Source organism: Haliaeetus albicilla, chromosome W (genome assembly GCF_947461875.1).
Source record: "Haliaeetus albicilla chromosome W, bHalAlb1.1, whole genome shotgun sequence".
NCBI classification, from domain to species: domain Eukaryota; kingdom Metazoa; phylum Chordata; class Aves; order Accipitriformes; family Accipitridae; genus Haliaeetus; species Haliaeetus albicilla.
The window spans coordinates 33464348-33482054 of record NC_091515.1 but is presented as its reverse complement, the minus strand read 5'-3'; the positions used below and the strand labels follow the sequence as shown (position 1 = coordinate 33482054).

General features: G+C 43.4%; 1 protein-coding gene and 1 pseudogene across 1 annotated transcript; one reads left to right on the top strand and one right to left on the bottom strand.

Moving 5' to 3' along the window:
• Positions 1 to 13: 13 nt before the first annotated feature.
• LOC138683597 (ribosome biogenesis protein NSA2 homolog) lies at positions 14 to 2379 on the bottom strand (annotated as a pseudogene).
• Positions 2380 to 3838: 1459 nt separating this feature from the next.
• On the top strand, positions 3839 to 10158 carry LOC138683299 (ribosome-releasing factor 2, mitochondrial-like). The gene is made up of 4 exons (XM_069774920.1): positions 3839 to 5106; positions 5893 to 5938; positions 9092 to 9217; positions 9647 to 10158. The coding sequence occupies exons 1-4, from the start codon at positions 5071 to 5073 to the stop codon at positions 9757 to 9759; spliced, it is 321 nt and encodes a 106-aa protein (XP_069631021.1). The 5' UTR covers positions 3839 to 5070; the 3' UTR covers positions 9760 to 10158.
• The last annotated feature ends 7549 nt before the right edge of the window (positions 10159 to 17707 follow it).

Genomic DNA, 17707 nt, shown 5'->3' with positions numbered 1-17707 from the left:
TCAAGAACATTACCATTGGTTGAATGAATCATTTGTATTTAGGAGGCTTCCTAGTAAAGCCATCTCCAATAAAACAAACTTTTGTAACCGTTCTCTTCCAGGCCTCCTTCTTTCTCTTTCCTGTACGAATCACTTTTAAAACTTCTGTTTCTCCTTGTGCATGGACCTTTGGCACAGGAACCTCCCATTTCCCCTGGAGGGGAGGGGAAAAATAAGAAAAAGTCAATAGTCTTACATGCAGCGCTGCTACATGAAAGGGGACAACCAAAGCATAAAATAAAATTTCCCTAAAGTGTAGTGGTAGACCATACTTTTTATACAACTCATAGCTACTTATTTTAACTAGCATTAAAGTTAGGAAAGATCAAGATATTGCATATGCTTACTTTGTCCTAGATTATTCAATAATTCAAGGTTTCAGATTTTGTACAATATCAATATTTAGACTTTGCTTATAGGCTGCAAGTCACCTGAGCATCAGCAACACAAAGTGGTCATTGTCACAAGTAATAGTAAGTATCTGAATTTTATTACAGTTACTTACAGCTTTTTCTTTTCTGTTTAATAATGTTAGAACCTTAGCCCAGGACTGGCCCTCTCTGTCCAGCAGGTATGCTGGTACAGCTCCTTTAGGTGTTTTTTCATCATTCTTTTCCTTTGTATTTCTCTCTTCATACATTTTAATGCTGCAAGGAAAGAAAACCAGTATTTTTAAAACCCACTCAGTATTAAGAGTAGGGAAAAAAAGTACATTTTTAGATACAATATCCTTTTAACTTAGCTTGTATCTGCTCAAAATTTTCTTTTAAAAGAGATATTTGTAAACAAGTACATGTTTATACTTAAGGAAAAATCCTAAATACTTTTCAAGGTAAACTAGTAATTTCACTTAATATAACAATTGACGGACTACACAGTGCATAAAAGCTTGTCAATTCCTGTCAAGATAGGGACACGAGACATTCATCTTACTGAGGAATTTCTGAATGGCTTAGAACAAGCAGCCTAACTCTCAAAGCCAAGCACTTTGAGAGATAGTAGCCTTCCTCTCTGAAAAAAAACCAACATAATACTACTCTTCTGAGATTTTATATCAATGCTTACAGATCTGAGGAACATGTGTGTATGTGTGTAAAAGGGGTCATATTTCATTAATTTGGGGGGGGGGGGGAGACCAACAAACTAGTTAACAAACCCAATACCTTTACAAGTAGCAGAAAAAAACAACTGTCTACTCTTGAAAAACAACAAAAACAACAGGGTGGATAGATATTAAGTTCATTAGCAATAAATGAATATTGTTAATAGCTTTGATTCCAAGTTCTAAACAACAGAGAACATTCTCAGAAAAATGCTTCTTTTTATCTGTGCTTGATATTGTAATTTATCCTGGAAGACAAGCCTCATGTTCTGCTCAAACACTGTGTATGTTACTGTACTTTTTCCATTAACACCGTTTAAAAAATGCCTGCTGTCTCTTACTACACTAATACAGCTGTTGCTGTAAAAACCTTAAGTAAATGTATTCATATTTTTTGGTCATAATTACATCAGTCATCGCTACTACTAATTAACACTTATCTTAAGAAACGCTTTTAGGAGCAAAATCGTTAACTGCTAATGGTAAACATCCATTAAGAGAGGAAGCCAGAAATGTCTTCGTTGTGGCAAAACCCACTTTCTCCTACAAATGAGCACTATTAAAAGTATAATGTATGAATCAAGTAATAAGTAGTTCTTTTTAAATATATTAACGTCTAATCTCACCCTTCAAATGTAAGGATGACTGGACAGCGTCAGAGATGAGGCAGGTACTCACGTCTTCTTCATCTGAATCTTCTCAGCATGCCGCTGCTTGTGGTAGATCTTGGCCTTCCTTCTCCTCCTCTCATGGTAGTCCAGGCGGTACCCGTAGCGCTTACGGTGCAGCTCGATGTACTCGTTCTGCGGCTGTGTGCACAAGGAAGCGCGGTGAGCAGGTAATGGCGGCTGAGGACCGGACAGCTGGGGCCGGCGCTGCCCCACACCGCGGGAGCCTGAGCAGACCACAGCGCGACGGCGGCACCCTTAATGTAGGACAACAGGGTCAGCTCAGCCACCATCGCCCCCACCATGACAGCAACCCCGCACTCCGCAGACCCAGCGGCCTCCTCCGCAGCGAAAAGGGCGGGTCGACCGAGAAGCGGCCCCGGCTGGAAACGCTCCCTCGTGGTGCTTTGGTTCCTCTTGGCGGAGAGGCGGTGGTCCACGTACCCCGAGGGCTTCGCGCCCGACTTGGCGGGGCCGGAAAGAAGAAAAAGCGGAACGGGAGAGGCCGGGACGGCGCTTTTTGCCGCCTGGGTCTGTCAGGTCAGGTCGGGAGGACGGAACCCGGGGCGGTTAGGTGGTGGGGCCGGTGGGGAAAGGAAGAAGGAGCGCGCCTTCCGGCAGCGTGTAGTACCGCGACTGTTCGGGCTGGGGCTGGGCTAGTGTTCGTCACAGCCCCGGGTGTCGTTCTGCTCTGTAAGTCGAGGTTTGGCCTTTTTAAAGTTCTTCATCTAGAGACAGAAGATAATGTAGGGGACAGCTGAGTAACGTGCAAGTGGTTCGTAATACGTCAGGTAGGGGAATGTCAGTTTGCGAGGCGCCGTTTGTGTAACCGGGAAACGGCTGTCTGGGCCGCTCGTGGAGCTCGGTGAGGTGGACTTAAAATTGATAGTATAAAGGCACTACTTCTTTCCCTGCTTTCCTGTTCAGCAAACTGTAGCGGTGACTGTAGAAAACGGATATTTGTCTCATAAGATGAGGAGGTGGAAGTGAGCCGTGTGCAAGTTTCCTTTATCGTGAAACTCCACCATGAAGCATAAAATCACTAGAGCTGTATACTGCTGGCTCTTTAAATAAACAGTAATTAGCTAGGAATATTTTTGGAGCTTCTGCACTTGGGCATTGTGTCGCAGTGGTTTTGGCGATGCTTAAAAGCTCATAGTATTTAATATTTTCTTTTATTTCTGTTCTAAAAATGTACTTTTCCCTGACCCACCTCCTTTAAGATCAGAAGAGCTATTTATGCTTCACTGATTGGTAATCAGGACTCTAGAGCTTATTTGAGCGTGAGTGTAAACTGATGTTAACTTTTTTGCTTTACTGGTTGTAAATTTCTTTGAGAAATATATTTAGTGTTTTGTGGGCATACAGTTATACTGTATTTTTAAGGCTTAATAATGTTATTTTTACAGATCTGACACTGATTTAACCTGCAAAGCAGTAACCTGAAAAACAGTAACCTGATCTAACTTGAAATAAGTTTCATGATTGATTTACGTGGAAGTAGTATAGTTACCTGCTTTCTGTCATAAACATTTTGTAAAATGTTTACTTATCTTGGCAGAGAACAGCTTTAGAGACAGGAGCCAGAATGTTGAGAATTATGAGGAAATCTTCAGTGAACGCATTGAAGTTATCAAGTTGTGCAATGAGATAAACTTTTTCTCAAATTTTGGTACTTTGTCTGTGAGCAAAAGAAATACTTAGGTTACTCTGAGTAAACTTTTTTTTCTTTAGTTTAAAAATTGGTATCCAAACAGAACACGTAATTTCACATTGGAATTGGGCTTCATGTAAGTCAGAACGTGGAACTTGGGTTTGTAATTTTTCTGTAAACTTTTTTAGTTACCTGTGATTTTGATTGCCTAACATTTTTCATTGTTACATTTATATTATTTACACAAAAATTTAGATGCATTTAAAATATTATGGTTACTGACAACTTGTTTTGATGCTATCATAGATTTTTACTGGACTTCCTAAATAATATTGGGGTTTGACTTGCTTTAAACCTTGTCATGCTTCTGCTTCCAAATAGCTGGTATTTTGAGCTTATATAAATATCTGGCAACAGTATCGGTTCCTGCAGATATTTTTTGAGTTTATTTTTCTGTAATTGGCAAAAATATACCTACAAAGTAATTATTTATAATGATAACTTTTCTATATGATTTTTTTTTTTTTTCCTTTTAAGCATGTGCGTTTCAGGAAGACAAAAATGAGAGTCATAAGTGTGACACAGCAAAACTGCAGTCTAAGAAACTACAATTCTCCACCAGGTATAAGTTTAAATTATTTTCTTAATAGTAGGGATTACTCTAAAAATGAGTAAGAATAATTTCTGAATTGTGTATTATTGTATTCTTTTGGTCGTTATTTATAGAATTTGGTGTATGAAGTGCAAACAGAGCAGTTAAAAGGTTCAAGGACTGAAAAGAAGTGTTTTGTATTGCTGCTGTTTTCTCAGTAGATGTATGGTATAAAGCCTTTAGGAAATAAAAAGAAAATATATAGATGTATAAGAAGTCGGGTCAGCTGTGAAGTGTGCTGGAACCCCTGTCCAGTTGCCTGAAATATTAATTGGTTATCAAGTAACTGATGATAACCAGCACGTTGGACAAGGGAAAAAAGACAGGAATCTGATTAAATAGAAAGAAGTTTTAAGTTACCATTAGTGTATTTTCTTTGCAGACTCAGGATAAAAGAGAATAAGAAGAATAAGATACTTGGAAAACAAAATTTCAATTAAAAAGAATTTTTGCTTGTTTTTGAGTAGCTGCACTGAGATTAAATAGAAATCGATTGACATAAGGTAGTGATGGGAGTCAGGGCTGCTTTTTCCATGATGTTTTCAATCAAGATGGAGATAGGAAGAAAATATTGGTAATTGGTGGGTAACCAACTTCCTTAAAAAAAAAAAAAAAATTAATGGGATTCAGCACTATGTATGTTAGCAGAAGTCTTTAACCTGCAGTCATGTACCTGAGAAGACTTACTCTTCTTAGTTGCTAATGTCAACACAGTCTGTGTTGCTATGTATTACTGTTTCTATGTAGTTGTCTATGCAATGTCACTGCTGCCTACTGTATTTATCCCCAGTTTTGTTGTGCTGAATACCTCAGTGTGTCACGTGGAGGCAGAGGTTCATTCCATACACAAGAAGATATCAGGACTCAGACAAGCAAGAAATCTCAAACATACTAATGTGTTATTTTAGAAACTGGAGGGAAAAAGGCAGTGTGTGTTGGAGTTTTTATCAGGGGGATGTTGGTGAATTTCCAGCCTGCTACCTTGCTTCTGGTAATATCAGTCTTTCTCCTTATCAAGATGTTAACCTATAACATGCCTCTTTAATGCCTTTCTGATGAAAGAGATCATATGTAGATGGTGAAGGAATGTTAGTTTAAATATTGTTGAATTCTGTTTGGCCTATCAAAGATAAACTAAAGTACTAGGAAAGTGAGTTCCTGAAACACAATTTAAATGGCTTGAGTAACTAAATTATAGATTAATTTCATAAAAATTTAGCTTGGCAGCTTATTTTCCAACTAAATAGGGTGTGAGAGGAAATATCTTTCAAGAAAATAAGAATTTAAAACTACTCAGTCCCATGTTTTCTTAACCTAGGTCAGTTTACATTTTCTACCCAAGAATTATGCTGTCTAGCTTCAGTACTTAAAGGAGAAATGACTTTTGAAATTTGTTATTTAACAGCCAGTTCAGATGAATGTCAGCATCACAGTTGTATTGAACTGTGGTATGTTTTGTTATTGCTTCTGCAGAGTAAGATTTTACTGTGCTGATGATACTTTTCTGTAATGGCTTTTTCCTATTGTTTCTAAATTACAGCTGTTTTGAAGAGTTTCTCTTTTTTGAGAGAGAGAGAGAGATTTGTTGAAAATGAAGTACATATCTTTAGAAATTTGAGGTGGTAGGGATTACAGATTGTCATGAGTTGTGGCTCTGAATCTTTTTTTGGATAAGCTTTTTAGGAGCTTTCTTAAATATATTTAATTTTGTTAAAATCTATCATTTCTACATTGGGATCAGTCTGACAAATTATTTTTTTGTTTTGTTTGTCTCCAGGACATGTTAAGTCTCTGCGTTCTGTCATTAATCCTCATATATCCAGGTACGTCATGCTAGCTTATTTTTCAGATGTAACTGCCAGTCAGAGTATGTGATAAAAAGTCATGGGTTGTTACTATGCCTATCATGTGCATAGTTTATGTGCGTGTTCTAAATTAAAGTTACTACTTCCTTACTTTTACCCTTCTGACATTTCAGTATAGAACAGTTGTTGGTGTTGTCGTGGTTTAAGCCCAGCCGGTAACAAAGCACCACGAAGCTGCTCGCTCACTCCTCCCCCCCCCCCCCCCCCAGCCCCGGTGGGATGAGGAGAAAATATAAAGAAAAGCTTGTGGGTTGAGATAAGGACAGGGAGGGATCACTCACCACTTATGGTCATGGGCAAAAGACAGACTCAACTTGGGGAAGAAGCAAAATCAATTTACTTTACTACAAATAAAATCAAAACAAGGATAATGAGAAGTAAAACCAAACCTTAGAACACCTTCCCCCCACCCCTCCCTCCTTCCTGGCTCAACTCCACTCCTGGTTTTTCTCTACCTCCTCCCCCTGGCAGTGCAGGGGGATGGGATGGGGATTGGGGTCAGCTAGCCACACATCGTCTCTGCTGCTCCTTCCTCCTCAGGGGGAGGACTCCTCACACTCTTCCCCTGCTCCAGCATGGGGTCCCTCCCACAGGAGACAGTCCTTCATGAATTTCTCCAATGTAAGTCCTTCCCACAGGCTGCAGTTCTTCACGAACTGCTCCAGCATGGGTCCTTTCTGCAGGCCGATCTTCAGTCACAGACTGCTCCAGCACAGGCTTTCCCATGGAGTCACAGCCATCTTTGGGGGGCATCCGACTGCTCTGGTGTGGGGTCCTCCACAGGCTGCAGGTGGGCATCTACTCCACCATTAACCTCCATGTGCTGCAGGGGGTCAGCCTGCCGTCTCACCATGGGCTGCAGGGGCATCACCTCCTCCGGTGCACCTGCTCCCCCTCCTTCTTCACTGATCTTGGTATCTGCATAGGTGTTTATCTTGCATTCCAATCTCCTCCCCCACTGTAGGTTTCCCTTCTTAAATATGTTCTCTCAGAGGCGCTACCACTGTCGCTGATTGGGTTGGCCTTGGCCAGAGGTGGGTCCGACTTGGAGTCGGGGAAGCTTCTAGCAGCTTCTCACAGGAGCCACCCCTGCAGCCCCTTCCCCGCTACCAAAAACCCCACCACACAAACCCAAAGCAGTGTCAAGAGAGGTATTGGACTGATAAAACGCGATTCTCTTGTTTACATCAGCAGAACCAAAATTGGCCTCTTAGGGAAGCTCCAAATCCATGGTGGTTGCTGGGAGCTGAGCAAGGGGGAAGGAATGTCTTGGCAACTAGACCACCACCTTGGGCAGGGCTGTATACTTTGTGTTCATGGGAGCACTCAGCCATGTTAGATGAGGGCCTTAGTAACAAGGGGAAGGTAATTAGGGGCTGAGCTGCCAAAGGAATGGCATGGGGGTGAAGTTCCCTTGGAACACTACCTCTGTCCTTAGGGCAAATTCAGCTAGCATTAATGGTGAATATGGGGGCTGATCACAAGCCTGTGTTGCGCAGAGCCAGTGAAGCAGTTTTGGAAGCCTCTGGGTGAGGTCCTTCAGAAAGGAAGATTTGGCTGAACAGAATCAAGGACAACTTTGTGGGAACTTGGATGCTAGATTTGGGGCATAAAGGGTATATGTGTAATGGATTGTTTCAGGCACCAGGGGTTAGGGATTGGGATGGACGAGAGGGTGGAGGGGCTGTTTCTGTCTGTGGGGAGGGCAGGTGGGTGCAGAATGAGGCCAAGAAGTGGCCTTCCCCAGAAGTGAAGCATGGAAACCTCTTCCAAAACTTTTGAGTACTACCTATCTGAAAAAAATCCACCATTTCAGTACTAACATAATTCAGTATCAGAATGTATGCTGTATCAGTTATGCAACAGAGGAAAAATGTTATTCATCTGGTGTGCTATTCTCAGTGAATATTAATTGTTTATGCAAATAACAACATCACTGAATAAAAAAATTACTGCAGTAAAGGTAATGTTTTCACTTTATGCAGAATCCGTAACATTGGCATTATGGCTCACGTTGATGTAAGGAAAACTATGATGACAGAGAAAATGCTGTATTATTCTGGATACATAAGAACACTTGGCGGTGGTTTTGTATTTCAGTAGCTTTGAGAGACTTAATAGTATACAGTAATATGCAATGTAGTTAGAGGTTGTTGGTAGAATACTTAGCGTAGAAGCCAGTTGTTTCAAAGTTGTGCTGCAATATGAAATTCTAATGCACTTTATATTCTAAGGCAGTTGTACTCTGAGAGATCATAGATTAATATTTTTCTTTTACTTTTAGTGCATTATGATTTATTTAACATTTAATTAGAGGTTCTTGTTTTACATACTGTTCACTGGCTGTTCTGGTAAAGCTGTTTCTTCAGTTCTCTTTTGACCTGTAAAGAAACCAGATTAACAAAAAGTAACCATTTCTTTTGAAAGCCATAACACAGGAAGAATTCCTTGCTTCAACAACTCTCACAAAAATCTTAAAGATTGAAAGGGTCACAGCAGCCTCCATTTGTGCTACCTTTTGACCTTTTAAATTTAATTCCCTGTTCTCTACTGTGTATGAGAATGTTAGAAGATGTTAGGTTTGTGGAGCAGTTGAACTTGGTGGCCTGTTTATTTGAAAATGTGGAAGTGCTTCTCTTTTTATTAAAAAATTTTTTAAAAACCCACAAAACCACAAACAAAACAAAACCTCTTACTTGTTTGTGGTTTTTTTTAACTTAAGTTTAGTTTTAACTTAATTAACTTTTAATTACTAAATTTTAAAGTGTCAGTCAGATTCCATACAATGAGTGAAGCCAGATTTTTTAAAACTGTAGTTTGTTCATGATTTTGGACTTTGCTTTAATTTTTAAGTTTCTCACAGTGTTACCTAGGATTAAGAACAACAAAAAAGGCTGTTGGAATTACTTGTCTTTGATTTACAGAGCATTTGTTCCCTAGAAAGGGAGCCTGAGTAAATTAGCTGACATTATAATTTTCTGAAAAAAGCTAGTTTTCATAGCTTATACAAAAGAGACAGTATTTGCAAATCTCTCTCCATCTTTATTCTAAGACAACTTCAGCTTTTTAATTATTTACATACCCAACTGTAATTCTGCTTCCTGTTCACAGATGTTGATGATGGGGACACAGTGACAGATTTTATGGTACAAGAGCGAGAACATGGTATTACCATTCAGTCTGCTGCTGTTATGTTTGACTGGAAAGACTACAGAATCAGTCTGATTGACACCCCAGGTACTACGCTTTAGCAGTACTCACATTATTAGAAGAGAGTAGATGACGTGGGGTGTCATAGAACTTAAGACTTAGTTTTAAATATGGTGCGATATTTAATTGGTTGAATTGATGCAGTAAAAAGTCCTATACTGAGCTCTGTTCAGCTTTGGCCAATTATTGTTTGATGGTGCCTAATCCAGCTTGTTTAAAGTGAGCTCAGATATTTCCACACTAAATTGCTCTCAGTTCTGGGATTGCAATGTAAGTCTTGTGTGTTTCAAGGACTGATGGGTGTATTTCTCTGAAAGTGAAGACAAGGTTGTTTTGATACAATTTAATAAAAAAAAATGAAAAAATAAAATAATTGTAATGATCTGTTGATGTTGCCTGTTTGAATTATGATGGTATAAAATGAAGATTGTTTTTTAGATTATGTGGACTTTACAGTGGAAGTTGAATATTACTTGAGAGTCCTGGATGAAGCAGTAGCAGTGTTTGATGCTTCAGCTGGTGTTGAGGTAAAAATAACTGGTAGGCTTTTTCTGTCTGTCATGGTTTAACCCCAGCCAGCAACTAAGCACCATGCAGCCACTTGCTCACTCACCCCCCCACCCAGTGGGATGGGGGAGAGAATTGGAAGGAAAAAGGTAAAACTCATGGGTTGAGATAAGAACAGTTTAATAGAACAGAAAGGAAAAAACTAATAATGATAATAATAACAATAATAAAATGACAATAATAATAATAAAAGGATTGGGATATACAAAACAAGTGACACACAATGCAATTGCTCACTACTCGCTGACCAATGCCCGGATAGTTCCCAAGCAGCAATCTGCCCCCCAGGCCAACTCCCCCCAGTTTATATACTAGGCATGACATCATATGGTATGGAATACCCCTTTGGCCAGTTTGGGTCAGCTGCCCTGGCTGTGTCCCCTCTGAACTTCTTGTGCCCCTCCAGCCTTCTTGCTGAAAAATCCTTGACTTAGTATAAACACTACTTAATACACTGCTGTTTTCAGTTGTTGCTATCAACATTCTTCTCATACTGAACTCAAAAACATAGCACTACGTGGACACATATTTAGCTAACGTTGGTTGCAAGAGCATTGCAGACGCCTTTAGAAGACGCCTTTAGACGCTGAGTCGGGGTTAAAATCATTGTAGCCAATTGTGTACAATCAAAGCCCTTTAAAGTTTGACCAGAAAATATATTCTCCAATAACGCCTGACTAAACGGAGCAGACAGTCCATTAGCCATTACTGTTTTCCGTATTTCTTTTATTAAATCCCAACTGAAAGGTTGCCACATGTTTGGGGCATTCTGCCTGACTGTAACTGGAAAAGCCACAGGATTTAGACCTTCAGTTAACATTTTATCATTTATGTCCTTCCATTGCTTTTTTAATAGCTTCTCCGGGGGATGTATCTGCCTCATAGGGAGGTGCAGAGGGGATAGGTCTCTGCTCGAGAGGCAGGTTACTTAAAGGTTGATCGTTGCCTCCATTAATGACATCTCCCTCGGTGTTTAATTCCTCATCACTGTCCAAATTATTTACCACCTCGCCACACACGCTTTTCTTTTTTTCTGGGGTATCTTCAATTGAAATTTTTGCAGCGGCAGCCACCTCCTTTTCTGCTTTAAGGGCTTTCAATGTTTCCAGCACCAATCTCCACATAGCAGAGATTTTCTGAGCCTTCACGTCCCCACGTGATACAAAGTCCCAAATTACTTTTCCCATTTCTTCCCAATTTTTAACTTCAAAGACTTCTACATTCGAAGTGGGAGCACCATGGTCCTTAAGCCACTTCAGCATCATACGTAAAGTATTTGAATCATACTTAATCCCTCTCACGGAGAGGATATGCGAAAGCATTCGTACAATTGCCCCTTCTTCCACAGACATCTGGGCACCCATTTTAATCCTTCTAGCCGCTCACCTTACTTCCAAACGAGCAGGGTGATTGATCTCCCGGGAGAAGGTTGTCCGCTCAGTCTGGCTGGCTAGATGATCGTTCGGCTAGAGTCTCCTCCGGACGCACTTCCAGCAATTCCAGCATTTTCTCAGCCCGCAATCACATCGGGGTCACCATTTGAGGAGATTGAAGTAGACAGACGCCTGTAAAGTTGAAAGCAGATCACCTTTATTGCTAAAACACACACATACTTATAGTCACATATTCTGCAAAGTCACTGTACACGCGCACAAGCATAAAATATTATTGGTTATATCAACACTGTACACGCGCATAAACATAAGATATAATTGGTTATACTAACTCTGTACACGTGCATAAACATAGGACATAATTGGTTATACTAACTCTGTACATGCGCATAAACATAGGACATAATTGGTTATATCAACTAAAACATGCGAAACTTTTCTCAGTCTAATTGGTCAAGATAAACTGCCCAATTGAGGTTCTTTGTGCCAAGTTCCCTTTATTGTGGAATGCGCACCTGTGTTCTTCTAATTGGCATCTTTCTTTTTTTGTCTTCTTGTTTATTCTGTTCAAGGCCTTCTAAAGGCATCTGGAATGCTCTTGTGACCATTAGCTAAATATGTGTCCACACAACAGCACCTACATGTAGGACTCACATCAAACATAAACATAGACAGCCAAGTCCCCTTCCTCCTATTCAGGTGGCAGAGATAGAATTTCACTAGTGAAGTGTCCTGGGTTCAGCTGGGATAGAGTTAATTTTTACAGGAACCTGGGAGGTGGGGGGCATAGCCGGGGCAGCTGACCTGAACTGGCCAAGGAGCTATTCCATACCATGTGACATCATGCTCAGTATATAAAGGGGGAGCGGGCCGGGGGGTGGGCTCTTCTTTTCGGTGGGGGAAGTGGCAGAGCGTCGGGTCCCGGGTGGTGAGCAGTTGCACTGTGCATCACTCTTTTTGTATACTTTTTCATTAGTACCGTTGTTGTTGTTGCAATTTCTTTGTGTTGTTCCAGTAAACTGCCTCTATCTCAACCCTCGAGGTTCCAGGTTTGGTTTTTTTTTCCTCTCCTCCGTCTTCCCCCCATCCCACCGGAGGGGGGCGGGAGGAGTGAGCGAGCGGCCGCGTGGTCCTTTGTTACCGGCTGGGCTGAAACCACGACAGTCCTTTTTGGCGCCCAACGTGGGGCACGAAGGGTTGAGATAACGACAGATCTGGCCAGAGCGTGTTGAAACAAATTTGTCATACGCATTTCTTATACTAGATAAATAGATGTTAGTCACAATGTTGATTCAGCTGTTTACATGGTGGCGTTTTGTAAGTTCTTATATGCTTTATGTATTGCCTGTAGTTGCGTATCTCATCTCTGGGAGAGTGATTGGGATTATCATTTTGCTGTACTGGGCAATGTCGACTTGTGAAATGATTACATCACTGGTCATGAGGTTAAGCTGTTATCTGTATGAGGCAGTGATATCATTTCCAGACTTTGGGCACCTTCTGTCGGATTTTATTGGTAATTACACCCAACCCATGGGGAAGTCAGGGGGGGATACTTCCCCCCATCCGTTCCCCTCCCTTTTCTCTTTCCAACTAATTACAACAGTTTTCGAGAATTTTGAATATCCTTGGGATGCGCAAGCCTGTGTGCTGTTAGTGCTATGCCTCCTGACTATGTTTCAGGTCTTGTCTAGGGCTACAAAGAGGCTCTTTAAGAGTACCACCCAGAGATCTGTCCCAAAGCTGGATATTCATGGGTGGCACGGCGTGTGGGAGGATGTGGGCAGGTATCTAGAAAACTTCTCACCTCCAGTGACTTGGAAGTTCACTCCCGAACAACTGCAGAACCCTCATGAAGTGATAGAATTTTTGAAAGGAAAATGCTGTGGCTATCCCAGAGACACACAACTCACTACACTGTGCTGGGCCCTGGCTGGTATCTACCAAACCCTGCTTGATACTATGCAGCACCCCCAGGGGGAAAAGGGGGAAAAGATGGAAAACAAGACAACATGCACCGTGGCTGCCCCAACCCCGACAACATGCACCGTGGCTGCCCCAACCCCGACAACATGCACCGTGGCCGCCCCTACCACGACAACAGGTACCATGGCTGCCCCTACCCCGGTGACAGATACTGCCACTAAACCAGAGAACCAACCTGTGCCAGTATCAGTTGCCCCTGTACAGAAAAAGAAACACACAAAGAAATCAGTTCGCTCAGTGAGAGATGAAGATGAACCAGGGTCATCGCGAGAACAGGAGGAAGAGGCAGAACCTGAAATAATTACCCGATCTCTATCCCTGAGTGAGTTGCGTGACATGCGAAAAGATTTTAGCCGCCACCCAGGTGAGCACATTGTTACCTGGCTGCTCCGATGCTGGGATAATGGGGCTAGTAGTGTGGAATTAGAGGGTAAGGAAGCCAAGCAGTTGGGATCTCTGTCTAGAGAAGGGGGTATCGACAAGGCGATTGGGAGAAAAACACAAGTCCTCAGCCTCTGGAGGCGACTTCTGTTAGGTGTAAAGGAAAGATACCCTTTCAGGGATGAAGTTACATGTCACCAAGGCAAGTGGACCACCATGGAGAGAGGTATCCAGTACCTGAGGGAATTAGCCGTGCTGGAGGTGATTTATAACGATCCAGAAAATGCGCAGTCACCCACAGATCCAGATGAAGTCCAATGCACACAACCGATGTGGCGGAAGTTTCTACGAAGTGCACCACCAACCTATGCCAACTCATTGGCAGTAATGTCCTGGAAAGAAGGCTATGGACAAACGGTGGATGAATTGGCTGTCCAACTCCGGCAATATGAAGGAAGTCTCTCTTCCTCCCTACGGGCCTGTGTCTCAGCTGTAGAGGAATTGTCCCGAGAGTTCCAGCAATTCAAAGTAGATATGTCCTCCTCCTCACCTGTACAGGCCCGCATTGCAGTTATTGGGAGTAAGCGTTCCTCTGCCCAAGAGAGAGGAGAGAGAAAGTACACACGACGGGCTAACCTGTGGTTTTACCTGCGTGACCATGGAGAGGACATGAGGAAGTGGGATGGAAAACCTACCTCAGTCTTGGATTCACGGGTACGGGAGTTGCGAGAAAAAGCAACCAGAAAAGAGGATTCCTCTTGGAAAACTGCTGCTCCAGTTTCCCGTGAGCAGTCCCCCGGGCGCAGTAGATGGGCCGATCTCATTTCTGATCCTCTTGAAGGGACTTCTGATTCACATGTGCAAAAAGTGGGTAACAGATATTCTAACCAGGATTAGAGGGGCCCTGCCTCCAGCCAGGTGGAGGAGAGGGACAACCGAGTCTACTGGACAGTGTGGATTCGATGGCCTGGCACGTCAGACCCACAGGAATATAAGGCTCTAGTAGACACTGGTGCACAATGTACCCTAATGCCATCAAGTTATAAAGGGGCAGAACCCATCTGTATCTCTGGTGTGACAGGGGGATCCCAAGAGCTAACCGTATTGGAAGCCGAAATGAGTCTAACCGGGAATGAGTGGCATAAACACCCCATTGCAACTGGCCCAGAGGCCCCGTGCATCCTTGGTATAGATTATCTCAGAAGGGGGTATTTCAAGGACCCAAAAGGGTACCGTTGGGCCTTTGGTATAGCTGCATTGGAGACGGAGGAGATTGAACACCTGTCTACCCTGCCTGGTCTCTCCCAGGACCCTTCGGTTGTGGGGTTGCTGAAGGTTGAAGAACAACAGGTGCCAATTGCTACCACGACGGTGCACCGGCGGCAATATCGCACCAACCGAGACTCCCTGATCCCCATCCATAAGCTGATTTGCCAATTGGAGAGCCAAGGAGTGATCAGCAAGACTCACTCACCCTTTAATAGTCCCATATGGCCCGTGCGGAAATCTAATGGGGATTGGAGACTAACAGTAGATTATCGTGGGCTGAATGAAGTCACGCCACCGCTGAGCGCTGCTGTGCCAGATATGTTAGAGCTTCAATATGAACTGGAATCAAAGACAGCTAAGTGGTATGCCACAATTGGCATTGCTAATGCATTTTTCTCCATTCCTTTGGCAGCGGAGTGCAGGCCACAGTTTGCTTTCACTTGGAGGGGTGTCCAGTACACCTGGAATCGACTGCCCCAGGGGTGGAAACACAGCCCCACTATTTGCCATGGACTGATCCAGACTGCACTAGAAAAAGGTGAAGCTCCAGAGCACCTGCAATATATTGATGACATCATCATATGGGGCAGCACGGCAGAAGAAGTTTTTGAGAAAGGGAAGAAAATAATCCAAATCCTTTTGAAGGCTGGCTTTGCCATAAAAGAAAGTAAGGTCAAGGGACCTGCGCAGGAAATCCAGTTCTTAGGAGTAAAATGGCAAGACGGGCGTCGTCAGATCCCTGCGGACGTGATCAACAAAATAGCAGCTATGTCCTCACCGACTAATAAAAAGGAAACACAGGCTTTCTTAGGTGTTGTGGGCTTTTGGAGAATGCATATTCCAAATTACAGTCAAATTGTAAGTCCTCTCTACCAAGTTACCCGGAAGAAGAACGATTTTAAATGGGGGCCTGAGCAACGACAAGCCTTTGAACAAATTAAGCGGGATATTGTTCATGCAGTAGCTCTTGGGCCAGTCCGGACAGGACCAGATGTTAAAAATGTGCTCTACACTGCAGCTGGGGAGAATGGCCCTACCTGGAGCCTTTGGCAGAAAGCACCTGGAGAGACCCGAGGCCGACCCCTGGGGTTTTGGAGTCGGGGATATCGAGGATCCGAGGCTCGCTATACTCCAACTGAAAAAGAGATATTGGCAGCATATGAAGGAGTTCGAGCCGCTTCAGAAGTGGTTGGTACTGAGACACAGCTCTTCTTAGCACCCCGACTGCCAGTGCTGGGCTGGATGTTCAAAGGGAAAGTTTCCTCTACACATCACGCGACTGATGCCACGTGGAGTAAGTGGATTGCACTGATCACACAACGGGCTCGCATAGGAAACCCCAGTCGCCCAGGAATTTTAGAAGTGATCACGGACTGGCCAGAAGACAAAGACTTTGGAATGTTGCCAGAGGAGGAGGTGACACGGGCTGAAGAGGCCCCGCTGTATAATAAACTGCCAGAAAATGAGAGGCAATATGCCCTGTTCACTGATGGGTCCTGTCGCATCGTGGGAAAACATCGGAGGTGGAAGGCTGCTGTATGGAGTCCTACACGACTAGTTGCAGAAACTGCTGAAGGAGAAGGTGAATCGAGTCAGTTTGCGGAGGTGAAAGCCATCCAGCTAGCATTAGATATTGCTGAAAGAGAAAAGTGGCCAGTGCTCTATCTCTATACTGACTCATGGATGGTGGCAAATGCCCTATGGGGGTGGCTACAGCAATGGAAGAAGGGCAACTGGCAACGCAGAGGTAAACCCATTTGGGCTGCCGCACTGTGGCAAGATATCGCTGTTCGGATAGAGAAGCTAGTGGTAAAAGTACGTCACGTAGATGCTCATGTACCCAAGAGTCGGGCCACTGAAGAACATCAAAACAATCAGCAGGCAGATCAGGCCGCCAAGATTGAAGTGTCTCAGGTGGACCTGGACTGGCAACATAGGGGTGAGCTATTTATGGCTCGGTGGGCCCACGATACCTCAGGCCATCAGGGGAGAGATGCAACATATAGATGGGCTCGAGATCGAGGGGTGGACTTGACCATGGACACTATCGCACAGGTCATCCACGAATGTGAAACATGTGCCGCAATTAAGCAAGCCAAGCGGCAAAAACCCCTGTCGCATGGGGGGCGATGGCTGAAATATAAACAGTGGGAGGCCTGGCAGATTGACTATATCACACTCCCACGAACCCGCCAAGGCAAGTGCCATGTGCTTACAATGGTGGAAGCAACCACTGGATGGCTGGAAACATACCCTGTGTCCCATGCCACTGCCCAGAACACTATTCTGGGCCTTGAAGAGAAAATTTTATGGCAACACGGCACCCCAGAAAGAATCGAGTCGGACAACGGGACTCACTTCCGAAACAACCTCGTAGATACCTGGGCCAAAGAACACGGCATTGAGTGGGTATATCACATCCCTTATCACGCACCGGCCTCCGGAAAAATCGAACGATACAATGGACTGCTGAAAACTACATTGAGAGCGATGGGGGGTGGGACTTTCAAACATTGGGATACACATTTAACAAAAGCCACCTGGTTAGTTAATACTAGAGGATCCGCCAATCGGGCTGGCCCCGCCCAACCAAGACTTCCACATACTGTAGAAGGCGATAAAGTCCCTGTAGTGCGCATGAGGAGTATGTTAGGAAAGACAGTCTGGGTTAGTCCTCCCTCAAGCAGAGGCAAACCCATTCAAGGAGTTGTTTTTGCTCAGGGACCTGGGTACACCTGGTGGGTGATGCAGAAGGATGGGGAAGTTCGATGTGTACCTCAGGGAGATTTGATTTTGGGAGAGAATAGCCAGTGAATTGGGCTGTATGATACCTAACTGCTAAATACCCTGCCAATGCATGTCATTGTATCTATAGTGTCTATATGCCATATCAAGGGTATTACTGTAAGAATTACCCAAA

Excerpts from the sequence above, each read along its gene's own strand:
- LOC138683299 (XM_069774920.1), top strand. The coding sequence starts at position 5,071 with ATGTTGGTGAATTTCCAGCCTGCTACCTTGCTTCTG. Across the intron at positions 5,107-5,892 it reads AGCCTGCTACCTTGCTTCTG|GACATGTTAAGTCTCTGCGT; the intron begins GTAATATCAGTC and ends GTTTGTCTCCAG. Across the intron at positions 9,218-9,646 it reads CAGTCTGATTGACACCCCAG|TGGAAGTTGAATATTACTTG; the intron begins GTACTACGCTTT and ends TGGACTTTACAG.